The sequence below is a fragment of the Leptodactylus fuscus genome, chromosome 9 (assembly GCF_031893055.1).
Source record: "Leptodactylus fuscus isolate aLepFus1 chromosome 9, aLepFus1.hap2, whole genome shotgun sequence".
Classification (NCBI taxonomy): domain Eukaryota; kingdom Metazoa; phylum Chordata; class Amphibia; order Anura; family Leptodactylidae; genus Leptodactylus; species Leptodactylus fuscus.
Window position 1 is genome coordinate 12,072,778 of NC_134273.1, and position 24,768 is coordinate 12,097,545.

At 46.3% G+C, this 24,768-nt stretch overlaps 1 protein-coding gene across 1 annotated transcript in view; it reads right to left on the reverse strand.

Annotated features, from left to right (window-relative positions):
- The window catches only part of PIGK (phosphatidylinositol glycan anchor biosynthesis class K), an 88,259-nt gene that overhangs the window by 44,067 nt on the left and 19,424 nt on the right, over window positions 1-24,768 (reverse strand). The window contains exons 5-9 of the mRNA XM_075287800.1: window positions 23,064-23,175; window positions 20,018-20,114; window positions 17,331-17,448; window positions 16,205-16,315; window positions 12,183-12,355 (exon numbers count right to left, since the gene is read on the reverse strand). Of these exons, the coding sequence (XP_075143901.1) occupies window positions 12,183-12,355; window positions 16,205-16,315; window positions 17,331-17,448; window positions 20,018-20,114; window positions 23,064-23,175 (611 nt within the window). The remainder of the gene's footprint in view (window positions 1-12,182; window positions 12,356-16,204; window positions 16,316-17,330; window positions 17,449-20,017; window positions 20,115-23,063; window positions 23,176-24,768) is intronic.

Genomic DNA, 24,768 nt, shown 5'->3' on the forward strand with positions numbered 1-24,768 from the left:
GGGTGTCCCCTGTGAAGTTACTCTCACCGGCGCTCCCTTCTCTTAATGGCCTACGGCTACCCATACATGTGTGTTTGTCGGACTACTCTTTCTCCTGACCCCCATATACACGCACACTCGGGATGACCTAGCATGCATGTGTCCTGAATAGTAGAGAAGGAAGAAGTTATTACCAGACACTTCTGGCAGCAGATTGTCTCCGAGAGAACAAAAGGATCAAGCACATGGAAATCCATCATCCTGATCCTCCTCTTGCCGCACCCTGATGTGTATAGGGGAGGCCCCTATAGGTATCAGATTGTGATCCAGTCCTACTGAAATCAGCAGGTTCAGGTGACATCAATGTAATATGCACGGTCAGTTTAAAGGGGTTGTCCAGCAAACTCAAGGGTGGCCGAGGCGGACATGTGCACCGTTGTACAGTCCTGGTCCCCTATCCCTCCCATGCTAGGGGTCACCGCACCAGAAACAGAAAGGTTCATGTAACGGATAAGACCCATCAATGGCCTTATCAGTCCCCAGTAAGGAACCGGTGATGTATGTGCCCTTGTCCAGCAACCACTAAGGCACTGATGGGTCTGACTGGTCATGCAAACTGCATCGGACCCCTTAAGTTGTGTCACGTGACATCACTAAGTTTGTGCAGTCTCCGGCCAGGTGTACTGCTAGGGAGTGCTATAGACCCTCCAGCCAAAAACAGAACAAGCACCTATAGGGGTCACAGAGGTCGCACTTGCAACGGGGCACCTAAGTCAAAGGGCCTTATAGGCCCCCTTGTCACACTACTGTCTCCCTGATGCACTGGGCTGAGCACCTCTTTTAATGTCCCTTCCGGCCATGCTATCTCCTGCTCCATGCGGTACCATGTGTAGTCATATACTATAGTCATGCGTTACTATCTGTATATTGCAATGATTTCTCATAGATACAAAGAAGCAATAATGAATGTAAAAAACTCTTTTGATATAACAATTTGGTCTGCCCTCATCCACCACTAGAGGGAGCGATTTGTACAGCGAGTATAAAACACAACATAAGCTGTACAAATCAACATGCAATGCGCTCCCCCTAGTGGTGACTGAAAGCAAACACTACAGTATGATGATAATCAGTCCAGCCTCCTCTTACCACCCACCCTACAGTATTTGCAAGACCTGTATCCGTGCTAGGTACACCACTGCCCCAGGACGCCCCGATAGCCAATAGTAGAATACAAATAAAAAAATTTTTAACTCCTAAAATTTCCATTCCAGACAAGTCCTTTAAATGTTTCCACGAAGTTCTGCTTTCCACAGGTCTACCTGCAAACAAATAAATTAGCATTCACGTAAAATGGAACAAAATCAGCATAAAACACCGTGGCCCATACGGCGGTAATAAATCGTGAGTCAGTGAATGTGCTCCCCAGTCAGCCCGCTCCTCTAATAAACCATAAGGGATAGATTTATACGCTTTTATTGACGTGGTTTGCTTTCGAGCACACGATTTAATGAGGCTGTTTATGGGAATATGTTGGGTTTTAATTAGGCTCCATGCACAGACGCACGAGCAAACAAAACAAGCACCGCCGTCCTATAGGGTAAGCTAATGCTTTGCGGATATTTCATCGGATAAATTGATTCTTGTGGGATACTTGACTCTCCTGGAGTGTTCAGGTGTCTTCCATGATGAACTACTTCAGTGTGTATTGAGCCGTAGAGAGTGCAGGTGTCAGGGTCCCCGGCTTTGCCTGCAGACAATTACAATCTACAGCCTGTCACACAAGACGCGTCTCTGTCAGGATCAGTCACATCGGCTTCTCCAGAGTAATGCTACACCTTTGTAAAGTTTGCATTTTTTCTCCAAGGTTTCCTTCCCAGACTCCATTAATATACAAACACATTATAAGGGACATTTGCATTTCTGAGGTCTGTGAACGTAACGCCGGCAAAGATTTCTTTGCTGGAGTTTAGTTTTCCGGCTTGTTCATTCATATATTTTTTTAAAAGTATTTTGCCACCACTAGGGGGGGCTATTTAAACTGAATAGTAGTGTATTTCAGTTGTATGTAGTGAGCTCCCCCTAGTGGCAGATGTAGATAGTCACCAGTGTCACAAGGATTAGGGTTTCCTGCAGTCAGGAATGGTTATAGGGGTTGTGACATAGTTATGTTGAGGTCTGGTCTGGGGTCTGTATTTCTTTAGGGCTTTGATCTGGAGTCTGCAGTTATTCAGGGGTCTGGGGTCTGTATTTTTTGTGGTGTTTGGTCTGAAGTCTGGTTTGAGGTATGTAGGTATTTTGGGGTCTGATCGGGGGTCTTAAAAGATGTGTAGTTATTTCATTTGGTGTTCAATCAGGGTTTTTATTTATGTTGGTTTTCGGTCTGGGGTCTGGTTTGAAGTGATTAACTATTTTGGTGTTTGGTCTGGGTCTGTTTCTACTCTGGGGTCTTGCTTGAGATGTGTAGGTTTTGGGAGTTTGGTCTGGGGACTTACTTTATGTCTGTGGTTATTTTTGTGTTTGGTCTGGGGGTATATAGTTATTTTGGCGTTTGGTTGGGGTCTGTATCTACTCTGGGGGTCTACAGCCATTTTGGTGTTTGGTTTTGGGTCTGGTTTGAGGTCTGTGATTATTTTGATGTCTGGCCTTGGGCCTGTATCTACTACAGGGGTGTACAGCCATTTTGGCGTTTGATTGGGGGTCTGGTTTGAGGTGGGTAGTTATTTTAGGGTCTGAGATCTGAGTTTATTTCGGGTCTCATCTGTATTTTGCAGTCTTCATCTATTTCGGGGTCTGTAACGATTTCGGAGGCTATTAAAGGGGTTATCCGTATTCCCGTAGTCCATGATTGACGGCCTATCCTAACACTTGAGATCCCTGCAGATCACGATACCGAGGCAACACAAGAGAGCGTTACCCCTTAAGACATCAATGCCTCTGCCCTTCAGATCTAATAGGCCATCAGTAATACAAACTGGACAACCCCTTTAATTCTGGGTTTCAGTCTCAATACACTTTGGGGTGTGTAACCCTTTTTGGGCAGTGACAGAGCCACATATACTATTGCATTAGCTTACCCGAGCCTTCTCTATCCATCGCACTCGCTTATCCTTCAGATGGGACAAAGACAAGTCACAAAGACAAAGTCAAAGCTCAGAGAGTGATTTACTGCCCTGCCTATAGCGACATGGCCGCTCAGCTATCTCAGCAACTTCTCCATCGAGGGAGATGAAGCAGCAAAACATCAGAGTTATTCTGTGACTATTCATGGCTGTGGGGTCTCTCGGCTGCCATACTGAGTATAGACAGGTTTATAGATTACCTTGATATATCGCTTCATGAGATAGATGCCGGATTTGCTTGACTATAAGATGCACCTAAGCCAAGACAACAGGAAGAAGACATAAGGAAGATTTCATACTAACTAAACTTCCCTGGTGGTCTAGTGACGAGGAAGGTTTAGGGTCACTTCAATGGTGGTCTAGTGAAGAGGAAGGTTTAGGGTCACTTCAATGGTGGTCTGGTGCTGTGGAGGGTTTAGGGTCACTTCCCTGATGGTCTAGTGACATGGAGGGTTTAGGGTCACTTCCCTGATGGTCTAGTGACGAGGAAGGTTTAGGGTCACTTCCCTGGTGGTCTAGTGACGTGGAGGGTTTAGGTCACTTCCCTGGTGGTCTAGTGACATGGAGGGTTTAGGGTCACTTCCCTGGTGGTCTAGTGACATGGCGGGTTTAGGGTCACTTCCCTGGTGGTCTAGTGACATGGCGGGTTTAGGGTCACTTCCCTGGTGATCTAGTGAAGAGGAAGGTTTAGGGTCACTTCCCTGGTGGTCTAGTGCTGTGGAGGGTTTAGGGTCACTTCCCTGGTGGTCTAGTGACGAGGAAAGTTTAGGGTCACTTCCCTGGTGGTCTAGTGACATGGAGGGTTTAGGGTCACTTCCCTGGTGGTCACGGACATGGAGGGTTTAGGGTCACTTCCCTGGTGGTCTAGTGACATGGAGGGTTTAGGGTCACTTCCCTGGTGGTCTAGTGACATGGCGGGTTTAGGGTCACTTCCCTGGTGGTCTAGTGACTAGGAAGGTTTAGGGTCACTTCCCTGGTGTTCTAGTGATGTGGAGGGTTTAGGGTCACTTCCCTGGTGGTCCAATGACATGGAAAGTTTAGGGTCACTTCCCTGGTGGTCTAGTGATGTGGAGGGTTTAGGGTCACTTCCCTGGTGGTCTAGTGACATGGCGGGTTTAGGGTCACTTCCCTGGTGGTCTAGTGACATGGCGGGTTTAGGGTCACTTCCCTGGTGGTCTAGTGACATGGCGGGTTTAGGGTCACTTCAATGGTGGTCTAGTGATGTGGAGGGTTTAGGGTCACTTCCCTGGTGGTCCAATGACATGGAAAGTTTAGGGTCACTTCCCTGGTGGTCTAGAGATATGCAGAGTTATGGTCACTTCCCTGGTGGTCCAATGACGTGGAGGATTTAGGGTCACTTCCCTGGTGGTCTAGAGATGTGCAGAGTTATGGTCACTTCCCTGGTGGTCTAGTGACATGGAGGGTTTAGGGTCACTTCCCTGGTGATCTAGTGAAGAGGAAGGTTTAGGGTCACTTCCCTGGTGGTCTAGTGCTGTGGAGGGTTTAGGGTCACTTCCCTGGTGGTCTAGTGACGAGGAAGGTTTAGGGTCACTTCCCTGGTGGTCTAGTGACGAGGAAAGTTTAGGCTCACTTCCCTGGTGGTCTAGTGACATGGAGGGTTTAGGGTCACTTCCCTGGTGGTCACGGACATGGAGGGTTTAGGGTCACTTCCCTGGTGGTCTAGTGACATGGAGGGTTTAGGGTCACTTCCCTGGTGGTCTAGTGACATGGAGGGTTTAGGGTCACTTCCCTGGTGGTCTAGTGACATGGCGGGTTTAGGGTCACTTCCCTGGTGGTCTAGTGACGAGGAAGGTTTAGGGTCACTTCCCTGGTGTTCTAGTGATGTGGAGGGTTTAGGGTCACTTCCCTGGTGGTCCAATGACATGGAAAGTTTAGGGTCACTTCCCTGGTGGTCTAGTGATGTGGAGGGTTTAGGGTCACTTCCCTGGTGGTCCAATGACGTGGAGGATTTAGGGTCACTTCCCTGGTGGTCTAGAGATGTGCAGAGTTATGGTCACTTCCCTGGTGGTCTAGTGACATGGAGGGTTTAGGGTCACTTCCTTTGGTGGTCTAGGCTAGCGCCCATTCATTGCGGTTATATAAGGTAAGGTAATAAATGTGATTTAGGATAGAATATTATTGTTAAAGTCCCAGCAAAAACCCTTTAACACAAATACACAACGGGAGACTTTACCATGTGAACTGGAGTCATCGCTCATCTCCTTCCATATGCATGGGGGTCGTCCATTCCATTATACAGAGAGGGCAGAGGAGCGTGCCGTCATTCCCCGCTGTATGATAATACGCCGGGCCGCTCGGCCGAGCCGCTGTATTACAACAGGGAACTCAATTACTGTAAATCTCCCTATAAACTGCTCACATTTTCAGGCCGCACGCAGAACAAATCACAGGTCAACGGGTTTCTACATCCCTCGCAATCATCCTCTTCCAAAAGCGGCCTGACATTTAGGAAATAAATAGTATTTTTCAACGGATGAAACCATGGAGACAAATCATTCGCCGTCTGATAATCCAGAACATCGGAACGTGCAACGCCGTCACCGCAATGTCGCCATTTCCATGTATAGGGGTGAAATTTGCCATGAAAATGCAGGAAATTCCAGACATAACAAGCAGGCCCGGACATGGTCATAGAGTGGGCTCAGTTTTTTGTTACGTTATTACGCCAGTGTATATGATAATAAATCTGGGGGGGGGGGTCGATGTAAACGGTCACCACAGCCCCTTTTAATAGCCCCAATTTATGCCGTACAGTAATAAGTTTGGCCCATTGTGTGTGAGACCACCCTAGGGGTAGTGACACAAGACCTATATACTGCCAGTGACGTCATCGATACCCAACATGTGACTGATGACACCGGTGACTGGCCGCCGCAGCAGTCGCCTGGCCGGCCCTGGCACCCTGTCCAGTCTCTCTAGTGCCACCTATAGGTAACATCCCTGTTAGGCAATGAAACGTGACTAGTCAGACCAGACACAGCACTGTACAGTACCGAGCAGGGTTATGGTTGGCAGGATCAGATGCCTTTAAGCGGCTCTTGGAAGGTAGTAGCTTTCTTCCTAGTACTAGCACACATTTTCCCTTGGAGAGTTGCCTTTAAGATGCCTGCAATCCCTGCAAGGAGCTTCAGAACCTTCCAAGAGCTGCATCAAAGACCAAACAACCTGCCAAGACCTCAGAATCAGAGCCGTCGGCAGAATTTAACTCCTGGTCCAGGTTTCAATGCTTGTGATTGGTTCAGACTCTCCCTAGCACAATAGTGACCTATAGGTGGCGCTAGAGAGAGATAACGCAATGAGCAACTCTTCTGCAATCGCTGACAGGTGCTGGATTATCGCACAGTCTGGATTTTGTAACTTGTACAGTGTTGGCCAAAAGTATTGGCCCCCCTGCAGTTCTGTCAGATAATCCTCGGTGTCCCCCAGATAATGATTACAAGCACAAACTCTTTGGTAATATCTTCATTTATTTTGCTTGCAATGAAAAAACACAAAAGAGAATGAAAAAAAAAGTCACATCATTGATCATTTTACACAAAACTCCAAAACTGGTGCGGACAGAAGTATTGGCGCCCTCAGCCTAATACTTGGTAGCACAACCTTTAGACACAATAACTGCGCACAACCGCTTCCGCTAACCAGCAATGAGTTTCTTACAAGGCTCTGCTGGAATCTTAGACCCTTCTTCTTTGGCAAACTGCTCCAGGTCCCCCCTGAGATGTGAAGGAGGCCTTCTCCAAACTGCCACCAAGAGACCTCTCCCCCTCCCCCACAGGTGTTCTATGGGATTCAGGGCTGGACTCATTGCTGCCACTTTACAAGTCTCCAGGGCTTTCTCTCACCACCATTTTCTAGTGCTGACCTGAAGTGTGTTTTGGGTCCTTGTCCTGCTGGAAGAGCCCTGACCTCTGAGGGAGACCCGGCTTTCTCACACTGGGCCCTACATGATGCTGCACAATGTGTTGGTCATCTTCAGACTTCATAATGCCATGCACACGGTCAAGCAGTCCAGTGCCAGAGGCAGCAAAGCAACCCCAAACCATCAGGGACCTCCGCCATGTCTGACTGTAGGGGGCGTCTTCTTCTCTTTGAAGGCCTCTTTTTCCCCTGTAATCTCTATGTTGAGGCCTTCTCCTACTTTTGTCTCCTCTGACCAGAGAACATTCTTCCAGAATGGTTTTGGCTTTCTCAGTTAAGTTTCGGCAAACTCCAGCCTGGCTTCTGTCTCTGGGTAAGAAGTGGGGTCTTCCTGGGTCTCCTACCATACAGTCCCTTCTCATTCAGACGCTGACACTGGATAGTACGGGGTGACACTGTTGTACCCTCGGAGTGCAGGGCAGCTTGGACTTGTTTGGATGTTAGTCGCGGTTCTTTATCCGCCATCCGCACAATCTTGCGGTGAAATCTCTCGTCAATGTTTCTTTTGCGTCCACATCTAGGGAGGTTAGCCACAGTGCCATGGGCTTTACACTTCTTGATGACACTGCGCACGGTAGACACAGGAACATTCAGGTCTTTGGAGATGGACTTGTAGCCTTGAGATTGCTCATGCTTCCTCACAATTTTGCTTCTCAAGTCCTCAGACAGTTCTTTGGTCTTCTTTCTTTTCTCCATGCTCAATGTGGTCACACAAGGACACAGGACAGAGGTGGAGTCAACTTTAATCCATTTCAACTGGCTGCAAGTGTGATTTAGTTATTGCCACCACCTGTTAGGTGCCTCAGGTAAGTAACAGGTGCTGTTAATTACACAAATTACAGAAACATCACATGATTTTTCAAACAGTGCCAATACTTTTGTCCACCCCTTTTTTATGTTTGGTGTGGAATTATATCCAATTTGGCTTTTTGACAATTCTTTTTGTGGTTTTCCATTGAAGACAAATTAAATGAAGATAATACCAAAGAATTTGTGCTTGCAATCATTATCTGGAAGAAAATGAGTATTATCTGACAGAACTGCAGGGGTGCCAATATTTTTCGCCAACACTGTACATAACATATGAGAAGACATCTCCATCTGCGATCCTGACTAATGTGATCACACCTCTAATAGGGTGCCAGGGTGTGAAGCATCCAGGTGTGAACTACAATGTAGTCGCACTAATGGGATCTGGTTTTGCAGCAGTCATGTTTCTTTACTGCTCGGCTGCGAGCAGCGTTCACCAGACCCATAGATGAATTTATGAGCAAAGTGTTAACCCGCCACCCCTTGGGTTGTTGTATTTGCCCATCTGCCTTGAGGACATGAGCTTAACACAAGCAGACCTAACCATGTGCACCAAATAGTTAAAAAAAAGTATCCAGTCAATTAGAAGACTAGCTGCTAAGGGGTTAACAGAAAACGTAACGATCCGGTCACAGAATATCATAAAATTATTTCTAGCCTGGAAATGATACCAATGAAATACTGATGATACACGTTAGCACAGCGCCCCCCGGTGGTCTAAGTGATAAATGCAGGGAATGTGCATGAGGTGGTTGCAACAATTGTTCTAAGGATATGTTCACACTACCATTATTACATTAACGGACATAAAGCGTGTCCGCTCCCGTTCACTAATGATAATAACACGATGGACGCCATCTTCTGTTTGTTTGCGTCTGTAATGGAAGAGAAGTAAAAAAAAAAAAAAAAAACTAGACAAAAATCTTCCATAATTTAAAGGCTCCGTCTGCATCTGTCACTTAATGTCCATTGCTCTCATCCTTTAACAATGACAGCAACATGTAAAAATGGACGTGTAGAACTCAAAAACATGGCAGCTTTATATGTCTAAGGATGTGACATCATATTGTTTGGTCATATGGCAAGGCCACATCTCCATCCCTTTAAAATGAAACGGACTGTGCTACAGCATGGCCATGTGACCAAAGGACATGGCGTCACTGATCGCACAATCCCTTTAATAACCAATATAATAACCACCATATAGTGCTCACATGATCCCAACATAGGTAACATGCTTGTAAAGTTACATTGTACATGGAGGTGGATCTAAAGGGATGTGTGTGAGGGCAACGGAGGGCCAATGTAAAAAACGATGATCAATCTCGGCTAGTTCAGAAGGTGTATAGAACTATATGAAACCCCTTGTCTGGCCCCCTCTGAGGCCCCTCCAGTAGGCCATGGTACAGTGACCCGGGGCGGTCAGACTTTTGCAGTCACCGAGCGTCTGCTAGCCGGTCAGTTTGCAAAAACTTGATGAAAGCAAATCTAAAAATCACTACAGATCTTATACAAGGAAGCTGTATTAGAAAGGTGAGAGATAACGCAGAGTCAACATACCTGGATAGATGGTCATGCTACTTGCACACCGGAAGAGAAGGCTTACACCTCATGTGCACAACCAAGTACGCATCCGATTTGCGGCAGTTTGCAGTAGAATACACATGGAGTGACATCTCCGTTATGCCTTCACGTCTATGGGGGCATCGGATTCAGACCGTTCTGATGACACGGATGATTATAGAGAAAATCCTAATATACTCTGTGTCATTGGAACAGAATGAATCTGAAGCCCCCATAGATGTGACTGCATAACAGAATGTACTAAGATGTCACTCCGAGTGCAAACTGGGCCCACAATCAGATGCACGCCCGCTCAAGGGGTCTTAATGCTGCAGTCTAAGTGTCGCTATAACAATATGCTTAAAGGGTACATGAGGGGTAACTATTCCTGACCACTGTATGACCCTTCACAAGCTCTCTCAGTTCTCCCTGGAGAGCGGCTGCTATGATGTCTCTTATGTACTGCACACAGAGCGCTCTCTTACTCAGAAGCTTCAGCAGGATCACACAGGACATTATAGAGAAGAACTGATCTGTACTGAGACAAAGACGTCCCCATTTGCTTGTAGTCTCTTCTGTGCATACGTCTCTCCCCTCCCCTCTCCATAGACTCTGTAACCCTTGGCCCATCTTGCTACAGCAAAACAGAATTTAGCAGAAATTGCAGGGTAAGAAACCACGGGGTCAGACCTGCGCCCTGTCTCCACTTTGTGGGTTTCCGCCTTCTGCCCGAGAAACTAGACAGGAGACGAAAACCCGGCAGTCAGTTTTCTAAGGCAGAAGACGGAAACCTGCCAGACTGCCTAAAGCAGAGACTGGGCGCAGGTATGAACCTGCCCTTAAAATACAATAAGTGTCCAAATATTTAAGGGCATGACTGAATAAATATTATTTGTGTAAGGAAGTCTTAAAAACGGTTTTGTTAAATCCACTCATCCACATGACGACCCTATGGCCTAAGTAGAGGAAGTGGAGGTCACTATCATCATCCCCTTTATATCCCATTTACATTGATTCTCTTCTTTACGACCATTTTCATTGCAAACACGATCAACTCAAAGATTTGACAGTTTTATGCAATACAATAGTTGAACACAAGAGGGCACCAGACACCAATTTAATAACAGTAGGTGTAATAGTCTGCAGCTTGTTTGCCCCCGGACCACCTCCCTGATATTTGTAGTACTGCATTATTAATGACCAGCCATGTGTATAGAATATTATAATTCATTAATTGTATTATTTCATATATTTTCTATTGACCCTCCTGTTAGTAATCCCAACATCACTTCTATAGTCCCATCCAGCACCTGGGCACTGCTGTAACAGCTGATCTGTGCGGGTTCTGGATGTCCTGTGGTTAGGTTACCAGTATGAAATACATATTTGGGGCTGTGGACGGCCTCTAGTCGCACCTTGTGCCCACCTCATGCTGTACCTGGTTGTCCTATCAATTGTTAAAGGGATTCTAGCATTAAAACCTCTTTTTTTTGTGGATAAGACGTCGGAGTAGCCTTTAGAAAGGCTATTCGTCTCTTACCTTTAGACGTGGTCTGCGCTGCGCCGTTACTCAGAAATACCGTTTTTTACCGGTATGCAAATGAGTTCTCTTGCAGCGATGGGGGCGGGCCCCAGCGCTCAAACGGCAATGGGGGTGTCCCCACTGCTGCCAGAGAAGTGTCTGCAAGCGCCGTCTCCTCCTTCGTCCGCCGCGTCATCTTCAATGTCTTCCGCTGCAGGCTCGTAACCTAGCAGAGCAGAGCAGAGCAGACTGCGCAGGTGCACAGGCCACGGGAAAATGGCTGCTAACAATACTGTGCAAGCGGCCATTTTCCCGTGACCTGTGCGCCTGCGCAGTCTGCTCTGCTCGAAGTTACGAGTCTGCGCCGGAAGACATTGAAGATGATGTGGTGGACAAAGGAGGAGACGGCGCTTGCAGACACTTCTCTGGCAGCAGCGGGGAAGCCCCCATCACTGTTTGAGCGCTGGGGCCCGCTCCCATCGCTGCGGGAGAACTCATTTGCATACTGGTAAAAACTGGAATTTCTGAGGAACGGCGCAGCGAAGACCACGTCTAAAGGTAAGAGACGAATAGCCTTTCTAAAGGCTATTCCGACGTCTTATCCACACAAAAAAAAAAATGTTTTAATGGTAGAATCCCTTTAAAGGTTGTGTCTCTCTGGACAATGTACTACACATATGGTGGACTTGTCCCGGTGTTAAATAATTCCAGACGGGGGTCTATCACCTTATCCCCTGAGTTCGAGGCCACAACAGACAAGAACCCAGGATACAATTTAGATAATCTGGTTCCGAAGGCTGGAATAAAGCAATGACAGCATGAAGACTCAAAGTGCAGGGAGCGTTGTGGAGTACAGAAGTCAGTGACTGCCATACTGGCGCTCATCCCCAACACACGGGTCAGTACGGGAAGCGATCTTACCTTTCAGGGTATTTTTGGCACACAGGGGTAAACCAGAGTACCCGAAGGAAACACACGCAAACTCCGTGCAGATGTTGCCCTTGGTCGGATTCGAACCCGGGATACCAGGTCAACTTGCAGCAGTGCAACAATTGCAACAGAAGCAAAACATTGAAAGGAGGCGCCACCTCCTGGTCTATACCTGACATTGCCATGCCACCTATGCAGGTCTCCAGAAGCCACCGTACTAATGTGAACAGAGCCATATTTACATTGTAAGCAGAACAGATGCCTTTGCTTCTAGCGCTGTATTACATCCATGTGTGATATAACCTGTATGAACGTACCTCTTCTTTGTGGCCTCTAGATGGCGCTTCAGTACCACAGTCTTCTCGGTGAGCTCCACTTTCCTGACGCTGCCGAAAAAATCTGTGATGAGAACAGTTTGTGGGTCTCTCTGAAAGAGGTCGGTGCGATGGCCGGGCGTAGAGACACAGAGGCTCTTGGGACAGACTTGGAACTGCAAAGAGAATTTACAACATGAAGAAGAGAAATAGGCAACAAAGAGTGTAAAAAATAATCTGGTAGTAGATGTACAAGAAAGAGCACCAGAGCGCCACCATATGGAAAAGAACATGCATTCCTGCATGCTCTATTATGTCCCATAGTGGCCACTGTACACAGTATTATCCCCCATAGTGGTCCCTGCACACAGTATTATCCCCCATAGTGGCCCCTGCACACAGTATTATCCCCCATAGTGGCCCCTGCACACAGTATTATCCCCCATAGTGGCCCCTGCACACAGTATTATGCCCCATAGTAGCCCCTGCACACAGTATTATGCCCCATAGTGGCCCCTGCACACAGTATTATGCCCCATAGTGGTCCCTGCACACAGTATTATTCCCCATAGTGACCCCTGCACACCGTATTATTCCCCATAGTGGCCCCAGTACACAGTATTATACCCCATAGTGACCCCTGCACACAGTATTATACCCCATAGTGACCCCTGCACACAGTATTATACCCCATAGTGACCCCTGCACACAGTATTATACCCCATAGTGACCCCTGCACACAGTATTATGCCCCATAGCAGCCCCTGCACACAGTATTATGTCCTATAGTGGCCCCTACACACAGTATTATGTCCCATAGTGGCCCCTGCACACAGTACTATGTCCCATAGTGGCCCCTGCACACAGTATTATTCCCCATAGTAGCCCCTGCACACAGTATTATACCCCATAGTGGCCCCTGCACACAGTATTATGCCCCATAGCAGCCCCTGCACACAGTATTATGTCCCATAGTGGCCCCTGCACACAGTATTATACCCCATAGTGACCCCTGCACACAGTATTATGTCCTATAGTGGCCCCTACACACAGTATTATGCCCCATAGTGGCCCCTGCACACAGTATTATGCCCCATAGTGGCCCCTGCACAAAATATTATTCCCGATAGTGAACACCCATGAACAATTATTATACTCTGGGATCTTTTCAGACCCCAGAGTATAATAATCAGAGACCAAAAGGGGAATACCAACATAAAAAAACTGTTACTTACCTATCTCTGGCTCCACTGCACTCCTCAGTGGTGTCAGCCATATTAAATGATATCCGGCCCCGGTCATGTGATGTCAGGAACGTCACAGAAGTAGGCCTGAAGCCTGTCTGGAAACCGGAGAGGCAAGTAACACTGTTTTTTATGTTCCCTTACCTCTCCCGGGCATCCGATCATTATAGTCGGGGTCTGAGACCCCCCCCCCCCCCCCCCCAAGTATAATAATAGTGTTTGTGGGGCCCACAGCGTCACTTACCGATCCCGGCCCCTGCCAGGATTGGTAAAGTAAATAGGGCCCGTTACTGTCCAGAGTAAATCCAGCCGGTAACGGCCTATTAAGGGAAAAAAAAAAACAAAAAAAAAACACCTACATCCGACTACATCAAGGCACTTCTATAGGGGTAACCATTGACCACTTTGGCCGAGCAGGTCTCAGAATTTAGCAGCATTTATTTCCTGCTATATCCTCTGGCCTTCCCTTAAATCATATACGACGTGTTCATGGCCGGACGCCCAGTCCGAGTTGTCACATTACTCTTAATAGCCGGTCCAAATTCCTAGATGAAATAAAGCTGTAGGTTTAGCGGAATAAATCAGGAGCGCTGTAAAGATTTCATGTATCTCGCGGGGGTCGTAAATACTTAAAAATATAAATGCACTTTTGCTCCTGACATCTACTTTGTTGGCCGGCGGGAGGTGGGGGTCTCCTCTGAAGATAAAGAGCGTCTCGAATGTTTGATATCTGTCTTCGTGTGACAGCGCCCGGCTGGGGGTCTCTCCCAATGCTGAGGATCCCTTTACAGAAGCGGATCCTTCCCCGCCATGTTCAAAGGCTGACAGCTAAAAGCAGTTTAACAATTCTCTCTCATGTGTAGTACTGAGGCCCGCGCCCCGCTTTTATCTCCGCTCCGTGTCGCCTTCTGTTTCGGGAGGTAAATTCTATGTCTGTCTAAGTAGAAAAATCACAAGACATATGGACGCTCGAGGGATTAAAGGATGCGACCTAATAAGCAAGAAAATCATCAAGAAGCCAAAACCAGAGCAAATCAAATCAAAAAAAGCTTTATTGGCACGTCCGAATAGGTATTTGGCATTGCCAAAGCTAGTAAAGTGGGCGGTGGGGGGGGGGGGGGGGGAGTTGGATTCGGGTGGGTGAGTGGTGGGTATTGGGGGTGGGGGGTTTGGGTTATAACAGTCCATGGAGTTTCATCTTCCTCTTCGTTGGCGACCGCTATATGGGGAGGTGGGGGTGGGGTGGGGCGGGTGTATTGGGATAAAATGACTCGGCTCGGAAAGGGTTACTCAATGGGCTAAGTGTAAGGCAGACCCAACTATACAGTAAGGGAACACTACGCAACCGCTTAAATAGGTTTCCATACTGATGACCTATCCACGAGGGAACGGTATGTTATCTGTGGGGGTCTGACACCCGGACCCTGCACAGATCAGCCAATCTGAGACCCTCCGGGTTGCGGAAGCTGCTAGTGGACAGTGAGCGCGTGCAGCACTGCTCCTATACAAGTACATGGAGGGCGCAACAGCCCCACCCACTGGATAGTGGTGATTCTAAGGAATTGCAGCACTGTTCTTATTACTAATACAGCAAGTGAGTGTTGGACCCCCACAGATCCCACAATGATTCCCTACCCTGTGGATAAGTCATCAGTAAGGAAAAATAACTTGGGGCCCCAACAACCCCCATGTTTTAGTTCCACATGACGACACCCGTTTTAGCCATTTTGGTTCTAGTTGTCAGAGACGGGAGGGTTGCCTCAGCACGCTGCCCCCTTATCCTGACGCCATTCGCTAGTAAGAGCAACCTACGTGTCGAGATCCCTGAAGTGTTCGCAGAATTTTACATCTGCCTTGGTAACAATTAACAGGCCATAAAACAAATCCTGTATAACGCACAGAGTAACCCGCTTAATGCAGAAATAGGTCAGGGTAAGAGGAGAGAGAACACGTCTAGGTTTACACCTCCTCGCGCAATTCTCACGTTGGAAGTTCATTATAGATCCGCGAGATAACATAAAACCTGTCTGTGTGGGCTGCGAGAAATCTGCATGAGCCAAGAGTGAGAGTAAGAGGCGGCCGCTACAGATCGGCAGAGGCGTCGGGAGTCCGTGACAACACGCGACATATAGCGGCGCGTTATCGGTTAACCCCTTCAGCTGGGAAATTTAGAGGAGGAAAATTTTACTTCAACCCCGTGTTCTTGGCTATGTAATGACTTATGGCCAAAGAGTGACGGCAACCATAACCTTGGCTTTAGGTCATATTATATATTGTAATACGGGGTACGGACGAGGCAAGAAGACAGGAGCAGAGAGTAGGGTGGTGGCCAAAAAATTTCCATACCCACAAAAAAAGTCTCTGCCCTCTTGGTTATATTTCACCCAATGTTTCGCTCCTCGGACTCTTGAACCTTCTCATACGTACCACACACACCTATCCCAATCCAGGGCTTTATAAGCGCAAGCAAGAGCCGTGTCTGTTCCCCGCCACCCCAAAAAAATTCTTCGCATAAAACACACACACACAAAAAAAAAATTAACAAAACAGTGCCACACCTGTCCACAGGTTGTGTCTGGTATTGCAGCTCCATTCACTGCAAAGCAACTGAGCTGCAATACCAGACCCGACACAAAGAAGTATGTCGCCGTTTTAGGAAGACAGAAGCCATGTTTTTTTCTAATTCCGTACAATCACTTTTATAGTCGTCGCTAAATTAATTTTTGGATCTGAAATAAAAGGGAAAGGACGTAGAATCGGTGACATAGAAGCAGATCTTACCAGATCGTTCATGTTGTTCTGGCTGGCGGGGTGGATCTCCTCCAGAAATTCCAAGACGTAGAAGGTGTATCTGTCCATGAGGTGAACCCCGATGGCCATATCAGGTTGGTGCTGGGGGGTCAAAAAGATCCAGTTATTTGTAGAATCACATAAGAAACTGATAAAAAAAAAAAAAAAAAAAGAAAGAAAAGAGTTTCACAAATAGCAGGGAAGTTTGTGAGACCTGAAGCCGGTGGTCCTCACCTACCTATGATATTCCCCTTGCACATATGTAATACACCCCAGTACTGCAGGGCTGCCCTGCCTCTGTACACTCTCCAATGGCCTCCATCAGTAAAGGCATACCCTGCCCTAGAAGGAAGAATACATCCAAACATATATGGAGTAGGCCTCTCTGCAAAATCTGGGAGAGATGGCGGTACGATAGAAGGCACCTGGGCCTCCATGGCAGCCTTACAGCACTATAGTCTGGTTTTGCAAACGTATGGCTCTGTCCGCATCTCCTTGCAGGCACATGTGCGGAGTTTTCCCTGAACTGTACCTCTGCAGTCTGCCGGTGTATAGCCAGGCAGGGCCACACATTTTTGTGGTTGCTCACGGTAAGCAGACCCCAATAGACGCTTCATAGGCTGAAGTGCAGCCATAGATATCTTTGGTGTATATGTGCCAGCTGTGACGAGAACAGGTTATCCTAGTCTATGTGCACATGACCATGTCGCTGGGCCGGGATGACATCTGTCTGCTGCTCGTACCTCCATGACCCCGTTCACTGCTCTCGGTATAGGACCTGTCCTGAGCTTTGCCTTGGGCTCACTACACAGGCCCGTGATAATATGGTGAATGAATAATGAATGGGTCAGTGAGCTAGTTAAAAAACCTGGCAGGATACTGACAAAGCACATGGTCAAGAGGATGTCGCCTCAATAGGCAGCCATATAGCGATGTTTTCTATTGGAGGCTGAGAAACAACCAGTATGGACTCTATTACAGGTGTCAGAACAACCACACAGATTTCCCAGACTCCTAAACGGATAGTATACTTATATAGGTTCCCAATTCAAGAGCCTGGGAAAGTTGGGCGAGTACTGATCCTGTATTGCGGTGTGAGATAAGAGATGTTACTCACCGACAGAGAGTCTTCTCCAACCTGACTGCTGGCGAGAGCGATAATGTTGGGAGAATAAAACCGCTCGTACATGGAGGCTCCTTGACAAGTATCAATTATAAACAGCAATTCATTGTACCTGGAAATAAGAGCAGGGATCAGAGAGCGGAGAAGAAAACCATGACATATGTCTAATATTCTGCTTGTGCACATACATCACATGCTGACAGCTACACCGATATCTATTATACCTAAGCAGGAGGGGGGATGCAATCGTACACAGCGGCGCTCCGACACTACAGCACGGCTCCATTCAAATGCAGTTCCATGCCCAGCCAGGTGGTGGCGGTGAACGCGTCAGGAACAGAGCAGTGCTGTGGCCCCTTCATTCTCAGTGTCTGACCAATCATAACCTAACTATATCAATGTACAAGTACAGTATAAATGGTGCAATTTCGAGGGGTGTGGCTTAAATTATAAAAGGGTTTTGTGGCCCTTCTATATTAATGATCTATCCTAAGACTTGGCCACCGATATCGGATCGTTGTGTATCTGGCACTCGGGATCCCCACAATTCAATTGGTTGAAGAAGCCGCAGCATTCAAGTGAGCGCTGCATCCTCTTCACACCAAGTACGGCGCCACACATGGCATAGTGGCTGGACTCGGTATTGCACTTATAATGATAATGAGATGACTCTGCTCTTCCTGTCTATACGGCAAAGCTAACCAGTGAGCGACACAGGACAGGAAAGAACCGCTTATTGTGACAAGTTCCTAGTGGCCGGCACAAAAACTGCAATAATTTGCACTTTGACTCAAGAAAAAAAAACATATTAGGGGCTCAGAAGAGATTTTTCCAGCACAGACTCCCTTTAAGTCATGTCTTTTCTGATGATACGTTCCTTTAATAAGAAGGATGAGACAATATATTCCTATTTAGAACAAGTTAGGAAACCGTTTAATGTTTCTATGACAACCTCGCCTTCAATTATCATTCTCACAAGGATGGTAATGCAGATATTAAGGGGAGAATACAAAAATAGCATCTGTTCACAATATGAGCACATAACAGCCGACTCCGTGTCAGTATAGCTTTCATCTGCCCCCGGGTACTATATATTTCTTACTCTTTTTTTTTTGGCCAAAGTGAACTCTAGGCCTCAAGAGCGGGATCATCTGTCTGCGGCTATTCCATTAAAGTTGAAAGAGCACCTGACACGTTAAGATACTTAAAGGGGTTTTCCAGGACTTATTGATGACCTATCCTATTGTAAATGTGATCGGTGGCGGTCCGACACCCAGGACCCCCATAGATCAGCTAGTTGAAGAGGTGGCAGCGTTTGGGTAAGCAGTGTGAACCCTTCACTTAATACTAAGCACAGCGCCGTACATTGTATAGTGGCGGTGACTGGTATAGCAGCTCAGACCCATTCACTTGTATGGGACTAAGCTGCTGCTTGTACAATTTGACGAATGAATCATCGGCACAGGGGTAAGGCTGTGATTGTTGTGGGTCCTGGGGAACAGATTCCCACGATCACATATTGATGACTATCCAACTGATCAGATGTAACCATCAGTAGGATACCCAGCAGTTAAAGGGATTCTATAATTTAAAATCACATTTTTTTCTCCATCACACGTAGGAACAGCCTTAAGAAAGACTATTCTTCTCCTACCTTTAGATGTCTTCTCCGCGCCACTGTTTGGTAGAAATCCCGGTTTTCATCTGTATGCAAATGAGTTCTCTTGCAGCACTGGGGGCGGGCCCCAGCGCTCAAACAGCACTAGGGGCGTCCCCAATGCTGTGAAAGAAATCTCCAGCCATGCCTCCATCTTCTTCAGGAACAGCCTCTCTGCGCGTCTTCTTCTGGAGCTGGGTTCAAACTTCTACGCATGTTATCTGGCCACAGGAATAGCCAACTGCACAAGCCCACAAGCAACAAGAAAATGGCCACTTACACAGCTTACTGTGTAAGCGGCCATTTTTCTTATAGCCATAGGAATGCGGAGTCAGCTCTGCCCGAGGCCTAGAACATTGAAACCCAGGATGGAAGAAAACTCAGGGAGAGGGTGTTCCAGAAGAAGATGGAGGCGGCGCTGGAGAGTTCTCTTGCAGCATTGGGGACGCCTCCTGTGCTGTTTGAGCGCTGAGGACCGCCCCCAGTGCTGCGAGATAACTCATTTGCATAACGAAGAAAACCAGGATTTCTACCGACCGGCGGCGCGGAGAAGACATCTAAAGGTAGGAGAAGAATAGTCTTTCTTAAGGCTATTCCTAAAGGTTGCTGATCCCTGTGTCAGGGTCACATTGGGTCTTTGCCTACGACACAGGTTTCGGTTCACCCTGCCTGCATCACTGTCATGGTGCAACTTACTAGGATTCTCTCTATTGCTTGCTGGTATTAAATAAATAAGTTTTCCGTTCACTTTCGAGCACAATATATTGCCGGATCCAGTGACTAAGCTGCCAACGGTATCAAAATATCTTACAGCAAATCTGTCATCGTCACAGGTTTTGTTGGGATTTGTATTATTTGTGTGCAAAATGAAACCAGTAATAAAAGTTATTGGAAAAGAGATTATGTTTTAATAAAACTATCCTTCAGCTGCTGCGCCCAGAGAGAGGGGAGAGGGAGGAGGCGCCCGAGCTGTCAGCACATTATTTTCTATGTTTTTGACTTGTGATTTCCACATGGGTTTTACCTTCTTTTTTGCCACATTTGTTCAAAAGCATCGGCGAGCTCCACGTTGGTGATTTCTTCTGAATCTTGGAATTTCAGGAAACCGTTTCCACCATGTCCTGGAAGAGAACGGAAAATCATGGTGTTAGAGGAATGGATGCAAGGAGAGAAGGACGACTTAGGATTGTAAATGGCAAGACATTTTAAAGGGTTAATGCCATCTCGGAAAATCGTTGTTGAGATGGGAATAACCGCTCCCGTCTTAAACCCTATGGCCGGGATTTATGGGAACAACCAAGCAGTGCTCCTATACGCCGTTCCCATAACCCCTCCGTTCCAGCCATATTGGTTGGGATGGGGGAGCAGATACAGTCCTATGAAAAAGTTTGGGCCCCCCTATTAATCTTAATCATTTTTAGTTCTAAATATTTTGGTGTTTGCAACAGCCATTTCAGTTTGATATATCTAATAACTGATGGACACAGTAATATTTCAGGATTGAAATGAGGTTTATTGTACTAACAGAAAATGCGCAATATGCATTAAACCAAAATTTGACCGGTGCAAAAATATGGGCACCTCAACAGAAAAGTGACATTAATATTTAGTACATCCTCCTTTTGCAAAGATAACAGCCTCTAGTCGCTTCCTGTAGCTTTTAATCAGTTCCTGGATCCTGGATAAAGGTATTTTGGACCATTTCTTTCTACAAAACAATTCAAGTTCAGTTAAGTTAGATGGTCGCCGAACATGGACAGCCCGCTCTCAAATGATCTGAAAACAAAGATTGTTCAACATAGTTGTTCAGGGGAAGGATACAAAAAGTTGTCTCAGAGATTTAACCTGTCAGTTTCTACTGTGAGGAACATAGTAAGGAAATGGAAGACCACAGGGACAGTTCTTGTTAAGCCCAGAAGTGGCAGGCCAAGAAAAATATCAGAAAGGCAGAGAAGAAGAATGGTGAGAACAGTCAAGGACAATCCACAGACACCTCCAAAGAGCTGCAGCATCATCTTGCTGCAGATGGTGTCACTGTGCATCGGTCAACTATACAGCGCACTTTGCACAAATAGAAGCTGTATGGGAGAGTGATGAGAAAGAAGCCGTTTCTGCACGTACGCCACAAGTAGAGTTGCCTGAGGTATGAAAAAGCACATTTGGACAAGGCAGCTTCATTTTGGAAACAAAAATTGAGTTGTTTGGTTATAAAAAAAAGGCGTTATGCATGGCGTCCAAAAAGAAACAGCATTCCAAGAAAAACACATGCTACCCACTGTAAAATTTGGTGGAGGTTCCATCATGCTTTGGGGCTGTGTGGCCAATGCCGGCATCGGGAATCTTGTTAAAGTTGAGGGTCGCATGGATTCCACTCAGTATCAGCAGATTCTTGAGAATAATGTTCAAGAATCAGTGACGAAGTTGAAGTTACGCCGGGGATGGATATTTCAGCAAGACAATGATCCAAAACACCGCTCCAAATCCTCAGGCATTCATGCAGAGGAACAATTACAATGTTCTGGAATGGCCATCCCAGTCCCCAGACCTGAATATCATTGAACATCTGTGGGATGATTTGAAGCGGGCTGTCCATGCTCGGCAACCATCTAACTTAACTGAACTTGAATTGTTTGTCCAAAATACCTTTATCCAGGATCCAGGAACTGATTAAAAGCTACAGGAAGCGACTAGAGGCTGTTATCTTTGCAAAAGGAGGATGTACTAAATATTAATGTCACTTTTCTGTTGAGGTGCCCATACTTTTGCACCGGTCAAATTTTGGTTTAATGCATATTGCGCATTTTCTGTTAGTACAATAAACCTCATTTCAATCCTGAAATATTACTGTGTCCATCAGTTATTAGATATATCAAACTGAAATGGCTGTTGCAAATACCAAAATATTTAGAACTAAAAATGATTAAGATTAATAGGGGTGCCCAAACTTTTTCATAGGACTGTATTACCATCCCAGAAGTTATTTGGAAAGATAGGAATAAGCCTTTAATGGGGTCACCTAATCATATTTACGGGGTATTCCCATCACTTTATGACCAATCACAGCTGTACAAAGAACACTTGAATGACGATAGGCTGCAGTTCCCCTGCACAGCTGAGTGGTGGGGGCGCTACTGTGCAGTGAAAGATTGTGACTGGGCTGCAGTGCCGATTCTCTGCTGTGGCCCCTTCATTCACAGGATTATGGACGTCCCCAAGTTTGGACCCCCAAGTGCTGACCTAACCTAAGAATATGCCATCACATTACAAGATGTGAACACCCCTTTAAAGGGATAATGCCATTAAAGTCCCTTATCCCCAAGATAGTGAATAACTGTCAAATTGCTGAGGGTCCAGTGATCAGGAGAACGGGGGTTCAAGGGTCTCCTTAAAGTCTGCAAATGGAGAGTCAGTGCGCTTGTGTGATCGGCGTCCCATCTATGTCAGAGACTGCAATCCCAACGGCCCCATAGAAGTAAGTGGAGAGTCAGGCATGCAATCTAAGACGTATCCCCTATCATGTGGATAAGGGATAATGAGTAGAGATGAGTGAACACTGTTCGGATCAGCCGATCTGAACAGCACGCACCCATAGAAATGAATGGAAGCACCTGTGACGCTGATTTTGCCGGCGGCCGGTGTCACAGGTGCTTCCATTCATTTCTATGGGTGCGTGCTGTTCGGATCGGCTGATCCGAACAGTGTTCGCTCATCTCTAATAAGGAGCTTTAGTGGTACAACCCCTTTAAGTTTACACAGCCCAGCAACCCCAATGGCCTCTTCTCTACACAGTATCACTTATGATCAAAAGCTGTGCCGAGAACTACTCCCCTACTCCAAGAACAGGTGCGTGCGGGGCGCTCTAAACACCAACAGGCTTCATTTTGGGCAGTCCCTGTTATCCAACATTTCCCAGGGCCTCCAGGAACCATCTCAGCCCACAGGAAATCAATAATGATCACAATATACAGACAACATCGTGACCCTGGTAAGTGCGGAGGGAATGAAGGTCTATGGCATCAGCACAATATACGGGCAAACATCAAACACAGCTCAGAAGAAAAATCTATTACCAGTCATGTAGATGAGGATATTACTCCGGTCATCAGATAGGAGGCGCTTCAGCCGCGGTGTGTTGGGCGGTAACCTGCCAGTCAATACTCGAAGAAAATTCTCGACAGTCACCTAAAAGCGCAAGAGAATCAGGTCTGGTCAGATCTAGCAGTTTGTTACCACGTTGTGGATATAGGTCTCACTCCAAGAATTTAATATTAAGCAGCAATGGCGGAGGATACGTGTATACAGCACAGCAACCCTCCTGACACTGCTACATCAGTACTGACCCCCCTTTACTGCCAGAATTGGTGGGGGTTAGATCTCGGCTGATCCTACAATGGCCGCATATCGGAAATATAAGATGGGAGCGCTCCTTCAATCGCTGAGCCAAGACACTGTGATGCACAATCACATAGGCCCAAATGACTGGTCTGTACTGAGGTCAAGAAAGTACTTGGGATGAGATACAACCTTCCTAAGTAGCTGCAGCAGCCTCTCTCTAGCCGATGTCTCCTCTATCACTCAACCCTTGCTCCTCCAGCCCTTGTCATGCAAGACAGATACAGCAGAGATTCACGTGATAGGGCAAGACAAGACTTAGGTAAGTGGGGAAAGAAGCATTTTTTTTTATAAGAGATACTAAAAATTTTCTGAAATTTTTTTGTACTATTGTTGTACAAGGAATATCAATTTTGAGGGAAGGGGACAGGGAAAAAAAATATAAGTATTTAAAGAAGCATTTTTCTATATATTTCCTTGCACTATTGATAAGTGGAGAAAGGAACACTTTTCTCTGAACAGATGTATCGCAACACTTCCTATATTTACTTGTATTATTGATAAGTGGAGAAAGGAACATTTTTCTCTGAACAGATGTATCGCAACACTTCCTATATTTACTTGTATTATTGATAAGTGGAGAAAGGAACACTTTTCTCTGAACAGATGTATCGCAACACTTCCTATATTTGCTTGTATTATTGATAAGTGGAGAAAGGAACATTTTTCTCTGAATAGATGTATTGCAACACTTTCTATATTCTCTTGTACTATTGATAAGTGGAGAAAGGAACATTTTTCTCTGAACAGATGTATCGCAACACTTCCTATATTTGCTTGTACTGTTGATTTATGAGGGTTCTCCGCCTTGTAGGAGGGGTGAGTGGGAAAAGAGTTAGGCATGTGGAGAAAGTAAAGAGTTTATGACAAACTTTAGTATTGCAAGGGGTCAAATAAGTGGAGAAAAGAGCATTTTTTTAATAAAAGTTTCTTATATTGGCTTGTACTATTGATCTCAAAAAAGTTTGTTGTATAGTGAGTGACCACTGAATGATTGTAACCACATCTATTCTTTCAATGGCCGCTTTGCTTCATCTCCCATACACTAATGACTATAATCTCTGCGGTCGGCAGCAAGACTGATGGCTATCTAATGGACTTGTTTCTTAGTAACTGCACAAGTCTGTGGACAACACATGCCGTGGGCGGACTGTCTGCAGGGAATCTGTACGGCTGGAGACAGATGGCGATCCTAATTACCGCAGATTCCACCACGGCTATACGGGCTCCGAGTCAACAGGCTCACGTACGGCATCCGCCATGTAAGACTGTGCAGACAAAAAGTAAGACCGAGTGACTGACGGAAGATCATCTCATCCCAAACCTTTACGCTGAATCACGTCACATCGAATATAGATAAGAAAGGCAGCGAGTCAGCGAACA